The sequence below is a fragment of the Papio anubis genome, chromosome 9 (genome assembly GCF_008728515.1).
Source record: "Papio anubis isolate 15944 chromosome 9, Panubis1.0, whole genome shotgun sequence".
In the NCBI taxonomy this organism is placed as follows: domain Eukaryota; kingdom Metazoa; phylum Chordata; class Mammalia; order Primates; family Cercopithecidae; genus Papio; species Papio anubis.
This window is the reverse complement of record NC_044984.1, coordinates 45,343,101-45,360,880: the sequence shown is the minus strand read 5'-3', so window position 1 is coordinate 45,360,880 and position 17,780 is coordinate 45,343,101. Positions and strand designations below refer to the sequence as shown.

General features: G+C 45.1%; 1 protein-coding gene across 5 annotated transcripts in view; it reads right to left on the bottom strand.

Moving 5' to 3' along the window:
- DIP2B (disco interacting protein 2 homolog B) overlaps positions 1-17,432 on the bottom strand; it is a 248,395-nt gene extending 230,963 nt beyond the window's left edge. For all 5 annotated transcript variants that reach the window (XM_021922328.2, XM_021922329.2, XM_021922331.2 and 2 more), the window contains exon 1: positions 17,177-17,432. In XM_021922328.2, coding sequence (XP_021778020.1) covers positions 17,177-17,276 — 100 coding nt within the window. In that variant the 5' untranslated portion in view covers positions 17,277-17,432. The remainder of the gene's footprint in view (positions 1-17,176) is intronic.
- Positions 17,433-17,780: the final 348 nt, after the last annotated feature.

The following is a 17,780-nucleotide window of genomic DNA, read 5'->3' as shown; positions in this document are numbered from 1 at the left end:
ACAAGAACTATCAGAAGCTTCTACCTAACAATTCCTTGCTGGGTTGATTTTTTTAAAAGGAGATTTAGGCCGGGCGCGGTGGCTCAAGCCTGTAATCCTAGCACTTTGGGAGGCCGAGACGGGCGGATCACAAGGTCAGGAGATCGAGACCATCCTGGCTAACACGGTGAAACCCCGTCTCTACTAAAAAGTACAAAAAACTAGCCGGGCGAGGTGGCGAGCGCCTGTAGTCCCAGCTACTCAGGAGGCTGAGCCAGGAGAATGGCGTAAACCCGGGAGGCGGAGCTTGCAGTGAGCAGAGATCCGGCCACTGCACTCCAGCCTGGGTGACAGAGCGAGACTCCGTCTCAAAAAAAAAAAAAAAAAAGGAGATTTAGGTTGGGTGCGGTGGCTCATGCCTGTAGTCCCAGCACTTTGGGAGGCTGAGGTGTGTGGATTACGAAGTAACGAGTTCGAGACAAGCTTGACCAACATGGTGAAACCCCGTCTCCACTAAAAATACAAAAATTAGCTGAGCATGGTGGTGTGCACCTGTAATCTCAGCTACTGGGGAGGCTAAGGCAGGACAATGGCTTGAACCTAGGAGGCGGAGGTTGCAGTGAGCCAAGATTGTGTCACTGCACTCCAGCCTGGGTAACAAGCAAGACTTCGTCTCAAAAAAAAAAAAAAGAGATTCATTGACAAGACTGGTCAGCACTATAAAATTTATTCATGCCTGAACTGAATTAAAAGCCACAGTTCTGGCCTATGATTAACTTACGACAATATGATCTTACATCCTTAGAAAGAAAAAGAAAAAAAAAATCCTGCAGATGTAACAGTCCTCCAAAAATAAAGGGTATTAGAGCACTATTCTTTCACCAAAAAAAAAAAAAAAAAAAAATCCAAAAAAAAAAACAAAGTACATGTCATTCACAGAAACATCTACATTCATTTATACGCTGATTTTTACATTAAACATTAAATATACTGGGGGAAAAAAGACTAAAAACTCTTTCTGCACCACAATGTAAGTATAACTGTATCAATAGCCCAGAAGCCCGAGACCTGTTCACAACACAGACCTTTCCAAGATACTAGGCTAGACCTGTGGATTTTCATTTAGGGCTGTCCCATGCAGCATCCAAAATATTATCATCCTGGGTTTCCCCTTTCAGCTTCTCATCATCTCCATCTCAATCCAAGGAAGAAAAAGTAACTTCACAACAAAAGACAAGTATATAAAATTATCTTTCACTTTGTAGATGATCTTCATATTTTTCATTATTTTAAGAAATAAAAGAGGCCCGGCATAGTGGCTTATGCTTGTAATCCCAACACTTTGGGAGGCCAAGGTGGAAGGATCGCTTGAGCCCAGGAGTCCAAGATGAGCCTGGGCAATACAGTGAGACACCATCTCTACAAAAATTTTAAGAAATAAGAAGAAGAAATAAAAGTCACATTTTGCCAGTAGTTACATTGGTCTGAAGGAAACCCTCCAAATATAATCTACAGAGTGTTAACCCCTCTGGTTCCTGCAAAGCACAGTGAGAAATAACAAATTACACCCCATACCTTTTTCTCTGAGAATAAGATAGAATATTCCCATTCTTCTCCCAAGGGAGCCCTACCACCAAAAGAATAAAGGCAGAAGCTGTGGCCAGGTGCAGTGGTTCAGGCCTGTAATCCCAGAATTTTGGGCAGCCAAGGAAGGAGGACTGCTTGAGCCCAGGAGTTCAAGACCAGCCTGAGCAACAAAGTGAGACCCCCATCTCTGCAAAAAATAAAAAATTAGCCAGGGATGGTGACAGGGACCTGTAATCCCAGTTAGTTGGAGGATCGCTTGTATATAGGAGTTTGAGGCTGCACTGAGCTAAGATCATGCCACTGCACTCCAGCTTGGGGGACAGACCAAGACCCTGTCTCAAAAAACAAACAAAAAAAGACAGAAGTTGTATCCTAAGGAAAATGAGACATAAACAGTTTAGATCGAAGAGAATTCTGCTGAAACTACTTGAAACAAGATTCAGGGAGATGGAGAACAAAACGGCTGTGTGGAAACACTACAGGGCTTAGAACCAAAAAGACTTGGTTTCCAATCCCAGCACACTGTACAGAAATTGCATACCTATCTCTAGGAGTTGTTAAGATTAGAAACACATTTCAAAGACTTTCCCAAGGGCCGGGTGCAGTGGCTGACGCCTGTAATTCCAGTACTTTGGGAGGCCGAGGTGGGCGATCACTTGAGGTCAGCCTGGCCAACATGGTGAAAGCCCATCTCCACTAAAATACAAAAATTAGCCGGCCATGGTAGCCGGTGCCTGTAATCCCAGCTACTCGGGAGGCTGAGGCAGGAGAATCGCTTGAACCCAGGAGGCGGAGGTTGCAGTGAGCCGAGGTCACGCTATTGCACTCCAGCCTGGGCAACAAAGAGAGAGACTCTATCTCAAAAAAACAAACAAACAAACAAAAAATTGCCCAAGACCATACAGGGTGTGAACCCAATTCAGTATGACTCCTAAATTCACTGCTCCTTCCGAGTGTGGTGCATCCAGAATGCTACCTTATGGGGAAATGTGTAACCACAGATGGGAAGACATATTGTATGCAATGTTCAGGTGCTTTTTGCTACCTCAGTTCCCTCATCATCAATATGATAATAGAAGTTATGTATTCAGCACCTACTTACCAGGCAGGCAAGGTATATGAAGTGCTAAGCACAGGACCTATTACATCATAAGTTCTCAATAACTGATGATTACTTATACAGAGATTTAACTTCTTAAAAGAGCTTAGAAAAGGAAACTGGAATGAAACAGAAGTTAACTGGAAACTCACAGGAAACTGAAACAGAAGTTAACTGGGCAAAAAAAAGGGGAAGAACATGCCAGAGTAGACGTTTTAGAGAATGGCAATGTATACAAAAGCATACAAGTGAAAAAAAGCACAGTGTATTCAGGGAAGTGCAAGTCATCTGGCATGGCTAGAGAGCAGAGAACAAATATAGACAGCGGAGGAAATGAGGTTAAAAAGGCAGGCAGGTCTTCATATACAAAGAAAGATGCTTAGAGTTTATCCTGTGACTGGAAGAAGCCAAGGAAAAGTTTTAAAAAGGGAAAATAACACAATTAGCTTTGTGTTTCAGAATGATCAATCAATGACAGGGTAGAGAAGGACATACTGAAGGAGAAGAGACTGAGACAGGCAGACGAGTTAGGAGACTACCTCATTAGTCTAAGCAAGAAATAAGTGCCTGAACTAACACTGGAATGGCATGGAGAACAGGAAGTAGAAACAACAAGACTCTGTGATTCATTAGAATATGGATCACTGGGCAAGGTGGCTCACACTTGTAATCTCCGCACTTTGGGAGGTCAAGACAAGTGAATCACCTTAGCCCAGGAGTGAGACTAGCCTGGGAAACACTGCAAAACCCCATCTCTATTTAAAAAAAAAAAAAAAAAATTTCAATTGAAAAACTCTTTTTGGCCAGGTGCAGTGGCTCACGCCTATAATCCCAGCACTTTGGGAGGCCAAGGTGGGTGGATCACAAGGTCAGGAGATCGAGACCATCCTGGCTAACCTGGTGAAACCCTATCTCTACCAAAAAAATTCCAAAAAATTAGCCTGGCATGCTGGCAGGTGCCTGCAGTCCCAGCTACTGGGGAGGCTGAGGCAGGAGAATGGTGTGAATCCAGGAGGTGGAGCTTGCAGTGAGCCAAGATCATGCCACTGTACTCCAGCCTGGGTGACAGAGCGAGACTCTGCGTCCAGCCAAAACAAAATTTTTTTAGAATATAAGAATGACTCAGCCGGGTGCAGTGGCTCACGACTGTAATCCCAGCACTTTGGGAGGCCGAAGTTGGGCAGATCACAAGGTCAGGAGATTGAGACCATCCTGGCTAACAAAGTGAAACCCCATCTCTACTAAAAATACAAAAAATTAGCCGGGCATGGTGGCGGGCACCTGTAGACCCAGCTACTCAGGAGGCCGAGGCAGGAGAATGGCGTGAACCCAGGAGGCACAGTTTGCAGTGAGCCAAGATTGCACCACTGCACTCCAGCATGGGTGACAGAGTGAGATTCCATCTCAAAAAAAAAAAAAAATTTAAATAAATAAAGAAAGAATATAAGGATGACTCTCCATATTTTGATTTCGATAAGTTACTATGGTCTGAATGTCAGTGTCCCCCAAAAATTCCTATGTTGGAACTTAATCCCCAATGTGATAGTATTAAGAGATGGGGTCCAGGCACAGTGGCTCACAGTCATAATCTCTGCACTTTGGGAGGCCAAGGTGGGAGTATCATTCATGGCCAGGGGTTTGAGACCAGCCTGGGAAACGTAACAAGACCCCATCTCTACAAAAAATAAAAAATTAGCCAGGTTTGGTGGCACACGCCTGTAATCCCAGCTACTTGGGAGGCTGAGGTGGGAGGATCGCTTAAGCCCAGGAAACCAAGGCTACTGTGAGCTATGATCTCGCCACTGCACTCCAGCCTTGGTGATGAGCAAGACTGTCAGAAAGAAGAAAGAAGGAAGAAAGAAAGAAAGAGAGAGAGAAAGAGGAAAAGAGGGAAAGAGAAAGAAAGAGGGAAAGACAGAAAGACAGAGAGAGAAAGAGAGAGAAATATAGAAACACAGAAAGACAGAGAGAGATGGTCCCTCTAGGAGGTGATTAGGTCATGAAAGAGGAGTGCTCATGAACAGGCTTAGTGCCCTTATTTTTTTTTTTTTTTTTTTTGAGACGGAGTCTCGCTCTGTTGTCCGGGCTGGAGTGCAGTGGCCAGATCTCAGCTCACTGCAAGCTCTGCCTCCTGGGTTTACGCCATTCTCCTGCCTCAGCCTCCCGAGTAGCTGGGACTACAGGCGCCCGCCACCTCGCCCGGCTAGTTTTTCGTATTTTTTAGTAGAGACGGAGTTTCACCGTGTTAGCCAGGATGGTCTCGATCTCCTGACCTCGTGATCCGGCCGTCTCGGCCTCCCAAAGTGCTGGGATTACAGGCTTGAGCCACCGCGCCCGGCCCAGTGCCCTTATAAAACAAGCTTGAGGGAGCCTGTTTGCCCCTCCCACCATGTGAGGATGCAACAAGAAGGTGCCATCTTTGAAGCAGACAGCAGGCTCTCATCAGACAATAAATCTTCTGACTTCTTGATCTTTGACTTCCTAGCTTCCAAACTGTGAGCAATAAATTTCTATCATTTATAATTTACCAAGTCTAAGGTATGTTGTCATAGCAGCAGAAATGGATGGAGATAGTAAGTGGACATTCTGAAATACAGATATCTGTGAAGCAGGGAGGTGGGAGCAGGGGTGGAGGAAGAAGTTGAAACCGAGTGGTTTTAGACTCACCATGTTAGCATGGGGGGAACCAATGGAATGTCTAGAGTAGACGAAAGTCAGGGCTACAGATACAGACTAGGGAACCATGTGCACAGCCATGACAGCTGAAGTCCTGAGCACAGATGAGATTACTCATCTGTGTATGTAAAGTGAGGTGAAGAACAGACACAAATCTGAGGAATACCCTCATCAGGGGAAAGAAAGAGAAGAAGAAACCCGAGAGAGCACGAGGAAGGTTAGGAAGCCAGAAGGAAACTACGACACAAAGGTTAGGAAGGGAAGAGTTTATGAAGATACTGGTCCACAGCATAGGGCCAGGCGCAGTGGTTCACACCTGCAATCCCAGCATTCTGGAGGCCGAGGCGGGCGGATCACGAGGTCAGGAGTTTGAGACCAGCCTGGCCAACATGGTGAAACCCCATCTCTACCAAAATACAAAAATTAGCTGGGCGTGGTGGCAGGTGCCTATAATCCCAGCTACTTGGGAGGCTGAGGCAGGAGAATTGTTTTAACCTGGGAGGCAGGGGTTGCGGTGAGCAGAGATTCCACCACTGGACTCCAGCCTGGGCAACAGGGTGAGATTCCATCTCAAAAAAAACAAAAGTCCACAGTGTACAATGCCGCAGAGAGAGATGCCATATCCAGCAGGTTCTCTGCAGTCTGAAATTGGGAGTCAGTGGTAGCCTTGGAGACAGCTGTTTCACAGACTTAATAAGGCAGGGGAAATGGACTGAGCAGTGAGCAAAGGTAAGAAATAAGAGGAAGGAAATACAGGCCATACCTTTTAGGCTTGAGAGAGGGAGAGTGCCAGCACATGAAAGCAAGCATATTCTCATGCAAGACTGTGGCAAAGTTTTGTGTGTGTGTTTTTTTAAAGCTGGGAGGCTGGGCATGGTGGTTCATGCCTGTAATCCCAACATTCTGGGAGGCTGAGGTGGGAAGATTATTTGAGCCCAAGGAGTTTAAGACCAGCCTGTGCAACAAAGCAAGACCTTGTTGCTACAAAAAAATTTAAAAATTAGCCGGGCATGGTGGAATGTACCTGTAGTCCCAGCTACCTGAGAGGTTGAGGTGAGAGGATCACTTGAGCCCAGAAAGTTAAGGCTGCAGTGAGCACCCCACTACACTACAGCCTGGGCAACAGAGTGAGACCCTGTTTCAAAAACATAAAATAAAGATGGGAGAAGCTGGAACAAATATATAGGCTGAAAGCAAGGAGTCAAGGGCAAAGTGTTAAATGAGAGGCTGAAGATGAAAGAAACAAAGAGAGACTGTAAATGAATAGATCAATCAATAAACTGAGATCCCAAGATCTCAAAAGAGAAGGGATGAGAGTGAGAACATGGAGGGACAGACCTTAGAAGAGGAAGAGGACAATTCTTCCTCTGAGAAAAGAAAGGGGATACAGGTGGAACTGATACAGATGAGTCTGCCAAGTGTTGGGGAGGGAAGCTGAGGGACTCTGGTCTTCCTCATAAACTAGTGAGAATGAAAGGTGATAATGCATAGTCTTGGTTAACTTTGCTTCATAGCTCTCTTTAAGAAACTGATGAAAGGTGTAGACCTAGATCCCAAAAAAGACACATAAGTACTCACACTCAAAATCCTGCATACAGCCAGGTGTCGTGGCTCATGCCTGTAATCCCACCACTTTGGGAGGCCAAGGTGGGAGGACTGCTTGAGCACAGAGTTTAAGACCAGCCTGGGCAACATGGCAAGAGTCCATCTCTACAAAAGATAAAAAAATTAGCTGGGCATGGTGGCGCATACCTGTGGCCCCAGCTACTTGGGAGGCTGGGGTGGAAGGATCACTTGATCCCAGGAGTTCAAGGCTGCAGTGAGCCATGTTCACACCACTGCACTCCAGCCTTGGTGACAGAACAAGATCCTGTCTCAACCAAAAAAAAAAAAAAAAAAATCCTGCATGTAATTTCAGAGTTTTCAGGTCCAACGAATCCAACCCATGTATCCAAAGATTCAGACAGCTGTGACACTACGGAATTTCCAAAGAAATGGCCTCTCAGAACCTGTCTTACTCATAAAAGAGCATCCACACCAGAAAGTATCTTATGCACTATAAACACAAAGATATGAAAAACTCTCAATCCTCTGTGATATAAACAATCAACAAAAAGAGATGGACCATTTGACGTGTACAAAAGTACTAACTTAGACCCTAAGGGTAAAGAATATAGGAAACCATCTCCACTTTTAGGAAACTTAGAATTCAAAGATAATTGAGGCCCAACACAATTGCTCATGTCTGTAATCCCAGTGCTTTAGGAGGCTGAGGCAGGAGGATTTCTTGAGACCAGAAGATCAAGATCGGCCTGGGCAACATAGGGAGACCCCCATCTCTACCAAAAAAGTCAAATAAAATATTAGCCAGGCATTGGCCAATATGGCAAAACCCTGTGTCTACTAAAAATACAAAAATTAGCGGGGTGTGGTGGCGCATGCTTGTAATCCCAGCTACTTGGGAGGCTGAGGCACGAGAATCACTTCAACCTGGGAGGAGGGTGTTTTTGAGCCAAGATGGCACCACTGCACTCCAGCCTGGGCAACTCTGTCTCAAAAAAAAAAAAAAAAGAAAGAAAAAGAGAAAGAAAGAAAAGAAAAGAAAAGAAAAGAAAAAATTAGCCAGGCATCGTGGCGCACACCTGTAGTCAGAATCAGGAGGATCACTTGAGCCCAGGAATTAGAGGCTGCAGTGAGCTACAATGTCACCACTGGACTCTAGCCTCAATGACAGAGCAAGACTGTCATTAAGAAAAGGAAAAAAAAAGGCTGGGCACGGTGACTCACACCTGTAATCCCAGCACTTTGGGAAGCAGAGGTGGGCGGATCACCTGAGGTTGGGAGTTTGTGACCAGGCTGACCAACATAGGGAAACCTCGTCTTTACCAAAAATACAAAATTAGCGGGGCGCGTGGTGGTGCATGCCTGCAATCCCAGCTACTCGGGAGGCTGAGGCAGGAGAATTGCTTGAACCCAGGAGGCAGAGGTTATGGTGAGCTGAGATCGTGCCATTGCACTCCAGCCTGGGAAACAAGAGTGAAACTCCATTTCAAAAAAAAAGAAAGAAAAAGAAAAAAAAAAAGACAACCGAGTGACAAAGCCTTAGATTTAGCAATGGCTTTAAATAAAAGTAGTATTTTTAAAAGATGAAAGATCAGTCTAGAGCTAAAAAGAGACTATAATCAGACCAATTAAGTCTGAGAGGACTCACGAAGGCTGGTGGTAAATAAACTCTAAGGAAAAGAAGATCAAGAAAACTTTTTTTTTTTTTTTTTTGAGACTGAGTCTCACTCTGTCTCCCAGGCTGGAGTGCAGAGGCGTGATCTCAGCTCACTGCAACCTCCACCTCCCGGGTTCAAGCAATTCTCCTGCCTCAGCCTCCAGAGTAGCTGGGATTACATGCACCTGCCACCATGCCCGGCTAGTTTTTGTATTTTTAGTACAGACGGGGTTTCGCCATGTTGGCCAGGCTGGTCCCGAACTCCTGACCTCAGGTGATCCACCCACCTCAGCCTCCCAAAGTAATAGGATTGCAGGCGTGAGCCACCGCACCCAGCCAGAAAACTTTTAAAAGAGGAACTAAAAGGATGTGTTCACTGAGGACAAGTGGGGGATAAGAAACGGAAGAGTAAAAACCATAGTTTCTGAAGATTCTAAACATCCATATGTCCCTTTTCATAGCTTGTAGATGCTAAGTCTCAGAAACCAAGTTTACATGTCACAGGCACTTGCCTGAACCTGTAGGTTCAGAAATGTACATATGTGAGATGTCTGTATGAAACAGACCAGCAAGTCTTCTGCTCTAATCAACTGCTCGCAGTGACCCAACAGCGGCCGGACTAAGGGTATAGGTGCCAACAGGAACAACTGATGATGGAGTGAAGCCTTACTTTTAAAAAATGTATCACAAATTGATTCCATTCATCACTTCATATATAACCTTATTATACTAAGTAACACAAGATATTAAAAACTGCCAAGTCTCCATGCATCCATTCACTATCAGCAGCAATAAAGATTACATGTGCTGAGCACTCACTGCATGCCACACTACACTCAGCTTTTCTATTTCTTACTTTAAACCTCCTTACATCTCTAAGGAGGGTGTCATTCCTTTTTGTTGTTGTTGTTGAGACGGTGTCTCACTCTGTCGCCCAGGCTGGAGTGCAATGGTGCGATCCCAGCTCACTGCAAGCTCCGCCTCCCAGGTTCAAGCAATTCAAGCCTCCCGAGCAGCTGGGACTATAGGCGCACGCCACCACGCCCAGCTAATTTTTTTGTATTTTAGTAGAGACGGAGTTTTACCATGTTGCCCAGGCTGGTCTTGAACTCCTGAGCTCAGGCAATCCACCCGGCTCAGCCTCCCATAGTGCTGGGATTACAGGAGGGAGCCACTGCACCCCACCGTCATTCCTTTTTTAAGTGTTGAAAACTCATACCTGGGAGGTTAGACAGTTTGTCCAAGGTCACAGAGCTAATAAATGATACAGCCAGAACTTCAACCCAGGCCCACCAGATGTCAAAATATGTGCTTCTCAAATGATTACACAACAATACCTTACGCCAAGATCAAGTCCCCAAGACAGAGACTTTATTTTTCAATTCAAATTGAAATGACCAAAAATTTATAATATTCCTAAAACAACATAAGAAATAAATAGTTGCAAGTTATTTAAAATAAATTTCAGACACGAAGGACCTCTCTATAAGAGCTTACATTGAGGCCTGGTGCGGTGGTGGCTCAAGCCTGTAATCCTGGGACTTTGGGAGGCCGATGCGGGAGGATCACCTGAGGTCAGGAGTTTGAGACCAACCTGGCCAACATGGCAAAACCTTGTCTCTACCAAAAATACAAAAATTAGCCAGGCGTGGTGGCAAGAGCCTGTAATCCCAGCTACTCAGGAGGCTGAGGCAGGAGAATCACTTGAAACCAGGAGGTGGAGGTTGCAGTGAGCAGAGATCATGCCTTGCACTCCAGCCTGGGGCACAGAGCAAGACTCTGTCTCAAAAAAAAAGAAAAAAAAAAACAAAAAAAGAGCTTACATTGAGCTAAGGCCAGACTCGGTGGCTCACACCTATAATCTCAGCACTTTGGGGGAACCAAGGCAAAAGGAGCTCTCAGCTTCCCAAGTAGCTGGAACTACAGGCACAAACTACCATGCTGAGCTAATTTTTGTAATTTTAGTAGAGACGAGATTTCACCATGTTGGCCAGGATGGTCTTGATCTCTTGACCTCGTGATCTGCCCTCCTCGGCCTCCCAAAGTGCTGGGATTACAGGCATGAGCCACTGCACCCAGCCTCATCTCTAAAAAAAATTTTTTTAAGAGATAAAATGAAAAGCAATTTAAATACTTCGAAAATATATGATTGGCCCGGTGCCATGGCTCATGCCTGTAATCCCAGCACTTTGGGAGATCGAGGCAGATGGATCATTTGAGGTCAGGAGTTCAAGACCAGCCTGGCCAATATAGTGAAACCCCATCTCTACTAAAAATATAAAAATTAGCCAGACGGTAGTAGCATTTGCCTGTAGTCCCAGCTACTGGGGAAGCTGAGGCAGGAGAATCGCTTGAGCCTGGAAGGTGGGGGTTGTGGTGAGCCGAGATTGCGCCACTGCAGTCTGAGCGACAGAGTTGAGATCCTGTCTCAAAAAAAAAAAAAAAAAAAAAAAAGGAGAAATCACACTGGTCAGGGATAGGTTTACAAAAAGGTGGTACTTGAGCCTGGTGTGGTGGCTCACACCTGTAATCCCAGCACTTTGGGAGGCCAAGGCAGGCAGATCACAAGGTCAAGGGTTCGAGACCAGCCTGGACAACTGGTGAAACCCCATCTCTACTAAAGACACAAAAAATTAGCCGGGCATGGTGGAGGGCACCTATAATCCCAGCTACTCGGGAGGCTGAGGCTGGAGAATTGCTTGAACCCAGGAGGCAGAGGTTGCAGTGAGCCGAGATTGCACCATTGTACTCCAGCACAGGCGACAGGGAAAAATTCCATCTCAAAAAAAAGAAAAAAAGCCAGGTGCGGTGGCTCATGCCTATAATCCCAGCACTTTGGGAGGCCGAGGTGGGCAGATCACCTGAGGTCGGGAGTTCGAGACCAGCCTGACCAACATAGAGAAACCCCGCCTCTACTAAAAATACAAAATTAGCCAGAAGTGGTGGTACATGCCTGTAGTCCCAGCTACTCGGGAGGCTGAGGCAGGAGAACTGCTTGAACCCAGGAGGCAGAGGTTGCGGTGAGCTGAGATTGCACCATTACATTCCAGCCTGGGCAACAAATGTGAAACTGTCTCAAAAAAAAAAAAAAGAAAAAGGTGGTACTTTAGCTGAATCCTTAAAGATTTATGAGAAACTGCATACAAGCAAGAAGGAGCATTTCAAAGAATACCCCTGAATTAGTCACATGAGAGAGAACCATGGAGAACTCTAGTAATTAGAATACAAATATAGTATGAAGGCCCTTTTTAGCCAGTCACATGAACTTTCAACCTTAAAGTGCTAAGTCTTACACAGGCTAGGACAGAAAGTTGCAATCAAGGGCTGAGCTAAGCATGACATGTTAATGATTTATCTTATTCAAAAATCAAGCTCAATGCTGTGGGCTGTCAAACAAGATTAATTTTTCAAAATACACACCAGAACAAGGATATCCAAACAAGCCACTCTTTTCAATAAGGTGAATCATTCTTCCAGTGAATTTGTCTGTAACTTCTCTTCTGGAACTGCCCTCAAAACCAGTTTACAATCATTCTGATTTTTTGACAATCACAACTAAAATCAGTTTATAATCACTCTAATTTTTTCAGTCACAACTAGTTTGGGCTGTAAAAGAATGTTAACCAGCTTTTCTCTATTTGACTCCAAGTGACCTATAAATGAAACTCTACCCTCAAAGAACTGAAATCTGCCACCATGAGGATTTTCAAAGGAATGTGTCACAGGCTCTGACAGTAATTCTGAAGATGAGCTCCTGCCCACCAAAAACACACACGCAAGTTCCGGAGGTAGATCGCTTAGATAATGTCCATTCTTGGTTATTTATAAATATACATTCCTGCTTTCCTTAATACTCCTAGCATCAGGTGTCACAACTGCTTAGATAGAACTTTGATAAAGGTGTAGCCTATGAATCTATGACTAAGCTATGTATTTTGGGAGAAGTGGCCCCGTTTCCCATGACAGGTAAAGCAGGAGGGATTTACCAGTTTTATGGTGGCTTAAGTCTACCTGCCCCCTTCTGAGACTGTAAAATATTTATCCAACATCTCCTCCTTTTCCTCTTCAACTCTCCCACCTCTTCCCCATTCCTAAAGAAAAGTCACTGCAATTCCTAGGAAGTCAGCCTTCTCTTATTCCTTTGCCTTCATGGTAGACCCTGTGCCATGCTTTAAGGACCACAAAGCTACATGACCAAACAGGCAGGAGAAAGGGAGGATGGGACTATGTTTACTGTTTGTGCTCAGAGAAGTGTTCAAACAAGAAAAGGGAGGATCCCTTCCTGTGAGTGTTATTTTATCTTAAATACCTTTCCAGTTGTCATCTTTGGACTATTCTCAGACACTGAAAGACTTGAGCTCCTTCCTGCATGCCACAGAAGTATGGGAACATTCTTCTTTGCATTGCGCTTATGACTGATCTGCACGGGCTAAATTACAGCCCTCTCTGCTAGCCACACAATCCAATCTTGTATTTATAATTCTCTTCTGTCTCTCACAACAACGATAAAGCAGATAGCTTCCTCTTTTCTTAGAAGGCAGCCTGTGTACATAACTCCACCATGGTCATGGACTGTTTTGTTGGCATTTTTCAATGATTTCCCTGCCAGACTCAGAGCTTCTTGAAAGCTACCATGGTATCCTGCTCACTTGCACACAGTAGGCACAAAATACACATCTGCTGAACTGAATGCGTAAGTGATGGATTTGAAAGAGATTTCAGAGAGAGAGAATCAACACTGTGGTATAGAACGGTTCAGGGCCAGGCACAGTGCCTCACGCCTGTAATCCCAGCACTTCAGGAGGCCAAGGCGGGTGGATCATCTGAGGTCGGGAGTTCGAGACCAGCCTGACCAACATGGAGAAAACCCATCTCTACTAAAAATACAAAATTAGCCGGGCATGGTGGCGCATGCCTGTAAAGTCAGCTATTCAGAAAGGCTGAGGCAGGAGAATCACCTGAACCCCGGAGGCAGAGGTTGCAGTGAGCTGAGATCACTCCATTTCACTCCAGCCTGGGCAACAAGAGCAAAACTCTATCTCAAAAAAAAAAAAAAAAGAACTGTTTGGTAGCATTTCCTTAGAGTAAAAATTAGTTAACAAGTTGTGCAATGACAGCACAGATATTTAAATCATTCCACTATCATCATCACATGACCGCTTAGGATAATGATACTTATTAGATATGCAGCTTTAGACAAAACAGTCTTTCCAAGTACAAGTTTTCCTTTCTGTTAAGCCAAAAAAAAAAGAAAGTGGGGGTGGGTGGTAACAATACCTATTCTATCTATTGACGTTTAGTGAAGCTCAAATGACAATATACAAAAAGATCACTACACAAATATAATGTATTATTAGACAGATTTAAGCAAATTAATTCTCCCCATTAGTGCTATTTTATGTGCATACACTTGACTAGACCATATACATAAGTCCAAACAACAGAGCTTACTGTCAAGATATAATAATAAAATATGTGAATCATTAAAAATTTCAGTCACAGAAATACTTGCAGAAACCTTCCACCTATTCAACTCATCTATAGAAAAGCTCACCCTTATATGAAAATTCAATTTTTAAACAATTTCCAGGCAGTTTCAGCCTGTTCTTTTTGTGGTAGAAGCAGGTTTTAACCAGGAAGATGCCTGGTGACCTGCCTGAAGCACCAGACACATCACAGGGCTCTGCAACACGCTCTGCGGCAGAGCCCAAAGCAGGCACAAACCTGCATTTCAGCACAGAGTTGGCTGATCTATTACCAAAGCCTGCAGCTGAAAATACAGGCAAGCACAAAGAAAATTCTCTAACAGCAAACAGCTCAGATTATTGCTATGATTAGGACCAATGACAGCCTGAACCTAAAAAAAAAAAAAAAAAAAAAAAAATAGAGAAATGAGTGCACCAATGTCAGCAAGGCATGATAAACACACAGTTAAAAGCATTTTTAGCGGTGGCTCACGCCTGTAATCCCAACACTTTGGGAGGCTGAGGCGGGTGGATCATTTGAGGTCAGGAGTTTAAGATGAAGCCTGGTAAACATGGTGAAACCCCATCTCTACTAAAATACAAAAAAATTAGCCCGGCAGTAGTGGCGCTCGCCTGTAATCCCTGCTACTGGGGAGGCTGAGGCAGGAGAACTGCTTGAGCCTGGGAGGCGGAGGTTGCAGTAAGCTGAGCTCGGACAACAGTGTGAGACTCCATCTCAAAAAAAAAAAACAAGTAAGCAAACAAAAGAAAAGCATCTAAAACAAAAAAAGCAAAGTACTTATGTTAGAGCAGAGTAACTGTAGAGAAAATGCAAACCAAACAAAACTTAGCTCTAAATATGCTACAGACATCACAAATAACACCATACTACACAGATATTGGGACTATTGGATTATTTTAACTTCACTTGAATTCCTAATGTCTATCTACTCCAGCCAACCGTCCCCTGTACTTTAAGCAAGAAAGATGACCAATATGCTGACACTGCAGGCCCAAGTTTTTCAACTGTATTTTTTTCCAGAGTCATCCATTGCTAAAATAGATGAAATACGAGAAGTGTAGTATAAATCTATAAGAAACAAATTCAAACCAAGTCAGATGCCAACCAAAATAATCCTTCATTGGAAAGCAAACCACGCACTTGTCCTTAAAATGTTTAAGCCTTGGCATTCACAATTTGAAGAAGTTTCACACCTTTCTGAAGGAGAGAGAGGTGAGCTAATCAGTGTAGGTCCTAGAAATAGTTCCTCAGAATATTTCTAGACATTCTAGAGATGTCTAGAAACACCCAGAGATGTAAACAACAATTAGCTGGAAAGAGATATACCCAGAATAAGGAGCTTCCAGGATTTCCCTCTCCGTGTGAAAGCAATCAACTCCTATTTTTAATCTCCCTCTGACGCAAGCATCCAGGCAAACCTCTTTCTGACTAATCAAAGCTAGCTGATTTGTTACTTTCAAATAGCAGTTTTAAAAGTCAGATTTTAATGCAAGTCAACACAGATTTAATGTCAACGCTTTAGGAGAAGAATGAGTTATCTTGAGAGACAGAAATGATGGTAAGTCCCTCAATTTTCGAAGCGGGGGGGGGGGGGAACTTAAAGAAATTTACATTTAAACAAACTAAGCCTCAGCCATTCAAGTCTATGGCAAATGGATTCACCTGGTGAATATTTCAAACAGGTATAACTGGGCAGACAAACCCAAAGGATTCCTATCTCCTTAAACACTTTACAGAAACAAATTAATCTAATGCCAGTGATTCCCGGGGCTGGCCAAAGAATAACTTGAAAATTGAATTAATTGAAAAATAACATGTTGATAGTTAAGTACAGGTAAAAACAGCACTTCCCTATACATTAGGTTATTAAAAGGGTTATTAAAAATAATTATTTCCTTCAATGCCCAACAGGATTTATAACATTCAACTCTACTTTTGGTTTTTCACTGTAAAGGATTCTTGGAGGGGAGGGAACCATAATGCCTTAATAAGTAAACAATAAGTAATGTTTAATAAGATCCTGGGAGTTGATCACATTCTTCTTTTCCAATCAAGAGTTTTTGATCCACTTGAAAAATGCTAGTGAAGAGGGCCTTCCACAAGGAACTCAAGAATATGCAACTCTGGAGACACAACCAAAGTACTGGTATCAAGCTTGGAGAAAATGCTGCTTTTGTCTCAGGGGCAGCTAGTGATAAAAACAGGAACTTTACAGAGAACTGATCACAACTGCCCAACAAGCCTGATCACATGCCCACAACGGAGCACTGTGTTTCGCTCATTGTTGTACAAGGAGTTCTCTAATAACAGTGGCTTGATTTATTCCATTTTTTTAAATTCTGAAAAATCGAACCCTCCCTGTCCCAATCCATTGTCAAAAGAAAGAATGCCGGCCAGGATCTGCAAGTAACCGGTAGCCTCCTCTCTCTCCCTCTTCAAAGACTCCAAAAGGTGACCACATGCGGAAAATTCAGCCCAAATAACAGGCACCAGGAAAAAAAAAACCTCTTATGACAAAGGTGGTCTAAAAGCAGCACCGAGTGGCTCTCTGGGTTAATGCCACTGCTTCTCATCTCCCTAGGACCCTCAATGGCTCACCCGCTTCTGTCTCACTCCTGTCACTGAGGAGGCATCGCGCATTGTTAAAGGAAAGAGAAGAAACACTGCTGCGGATTTCCCATGTGTCTTTCTCTTTTTGAAAGGGGGAAAGGGGCTGGAACAAGGCGTGGAGCCCTCCACGAAAAGCGGAGAGGAAAGGAGAAAGCTGTCAGCCACCCTCCTCGCAGCCCTCCCCCTCACCCCACCTGGCCCAGACGCCTGGGCAGAAGCGGGAGGGCGCAGCTTTGTCTCGGGTTTTGGGGGACAGGAAGCGCAGAAGCAGTGTGGGCCCGGGAGGACCTCTCCCACAAGCCCTTACTTAGTCCCCTTCATAGGAAAACAATGAAAGCCACAGGAAACCACTTAGTCGGGTGGGAGAGGAGGGAAGATGGTCGTGGAGTGCCAGGCCAGGTTCTCTGCACCCTCGTCCCCCTCGCCGCACGGCCGCCAGGGCGCGCGGCGGGGACCTGTCTCCCGAGTCGCAGCTATCCGCAGGGCCCCGGGCGCCCTCTCCCCCGCCCGGCTCCTACCCTCCGAGAGCTCCAGCTCCAGCTCCGCCAGCTGCGCCCGCACTTCAGGCGGCAGCGCCGCCACCGCGGCCGGCGACGGCTCCAGGCCTCGTTCCGCCATCCCGGCTCCGCCAGCCACACTCCGGAAGACAAGAGAGAGGGCCGAAGGAGGGAAGGACCGACGCGGGCCCACACCCGGCTACAGGATCCGGCTCCGGCCGCCGAGCGCCACCAGCACCGCCGCCGCCACCGCCGCCGCCATCAGCAAAGGTCACGTGAGCGCGACGGCCCCGCCCCCGGGCCAGGAGGACGCACCGCCTCCACAGCCCAGTCAGACTGAGGACGCACATGCTTATGGCGCCCTCTACTGGGGAGTTACCAGAACGACCGACCCAAGCCCACCACCCGAATTTCCCTGCTGCGAAATGGGCTCATGGTATGGACCGTCGGCTTTACCACAGTAGTGTGGACACATAGCATTTACCTTTACTCTCGAGCAAGTTTTTAGGGGCCCCAGGCCTTACTTTTTCCAATGTATGTCTGTCGTGTCCTTTACTCCATTTCCCCTGATTAATACCTGCCCATTTATAAAAACCTAATCACAGGCCACCTCCTTCACTGTGGC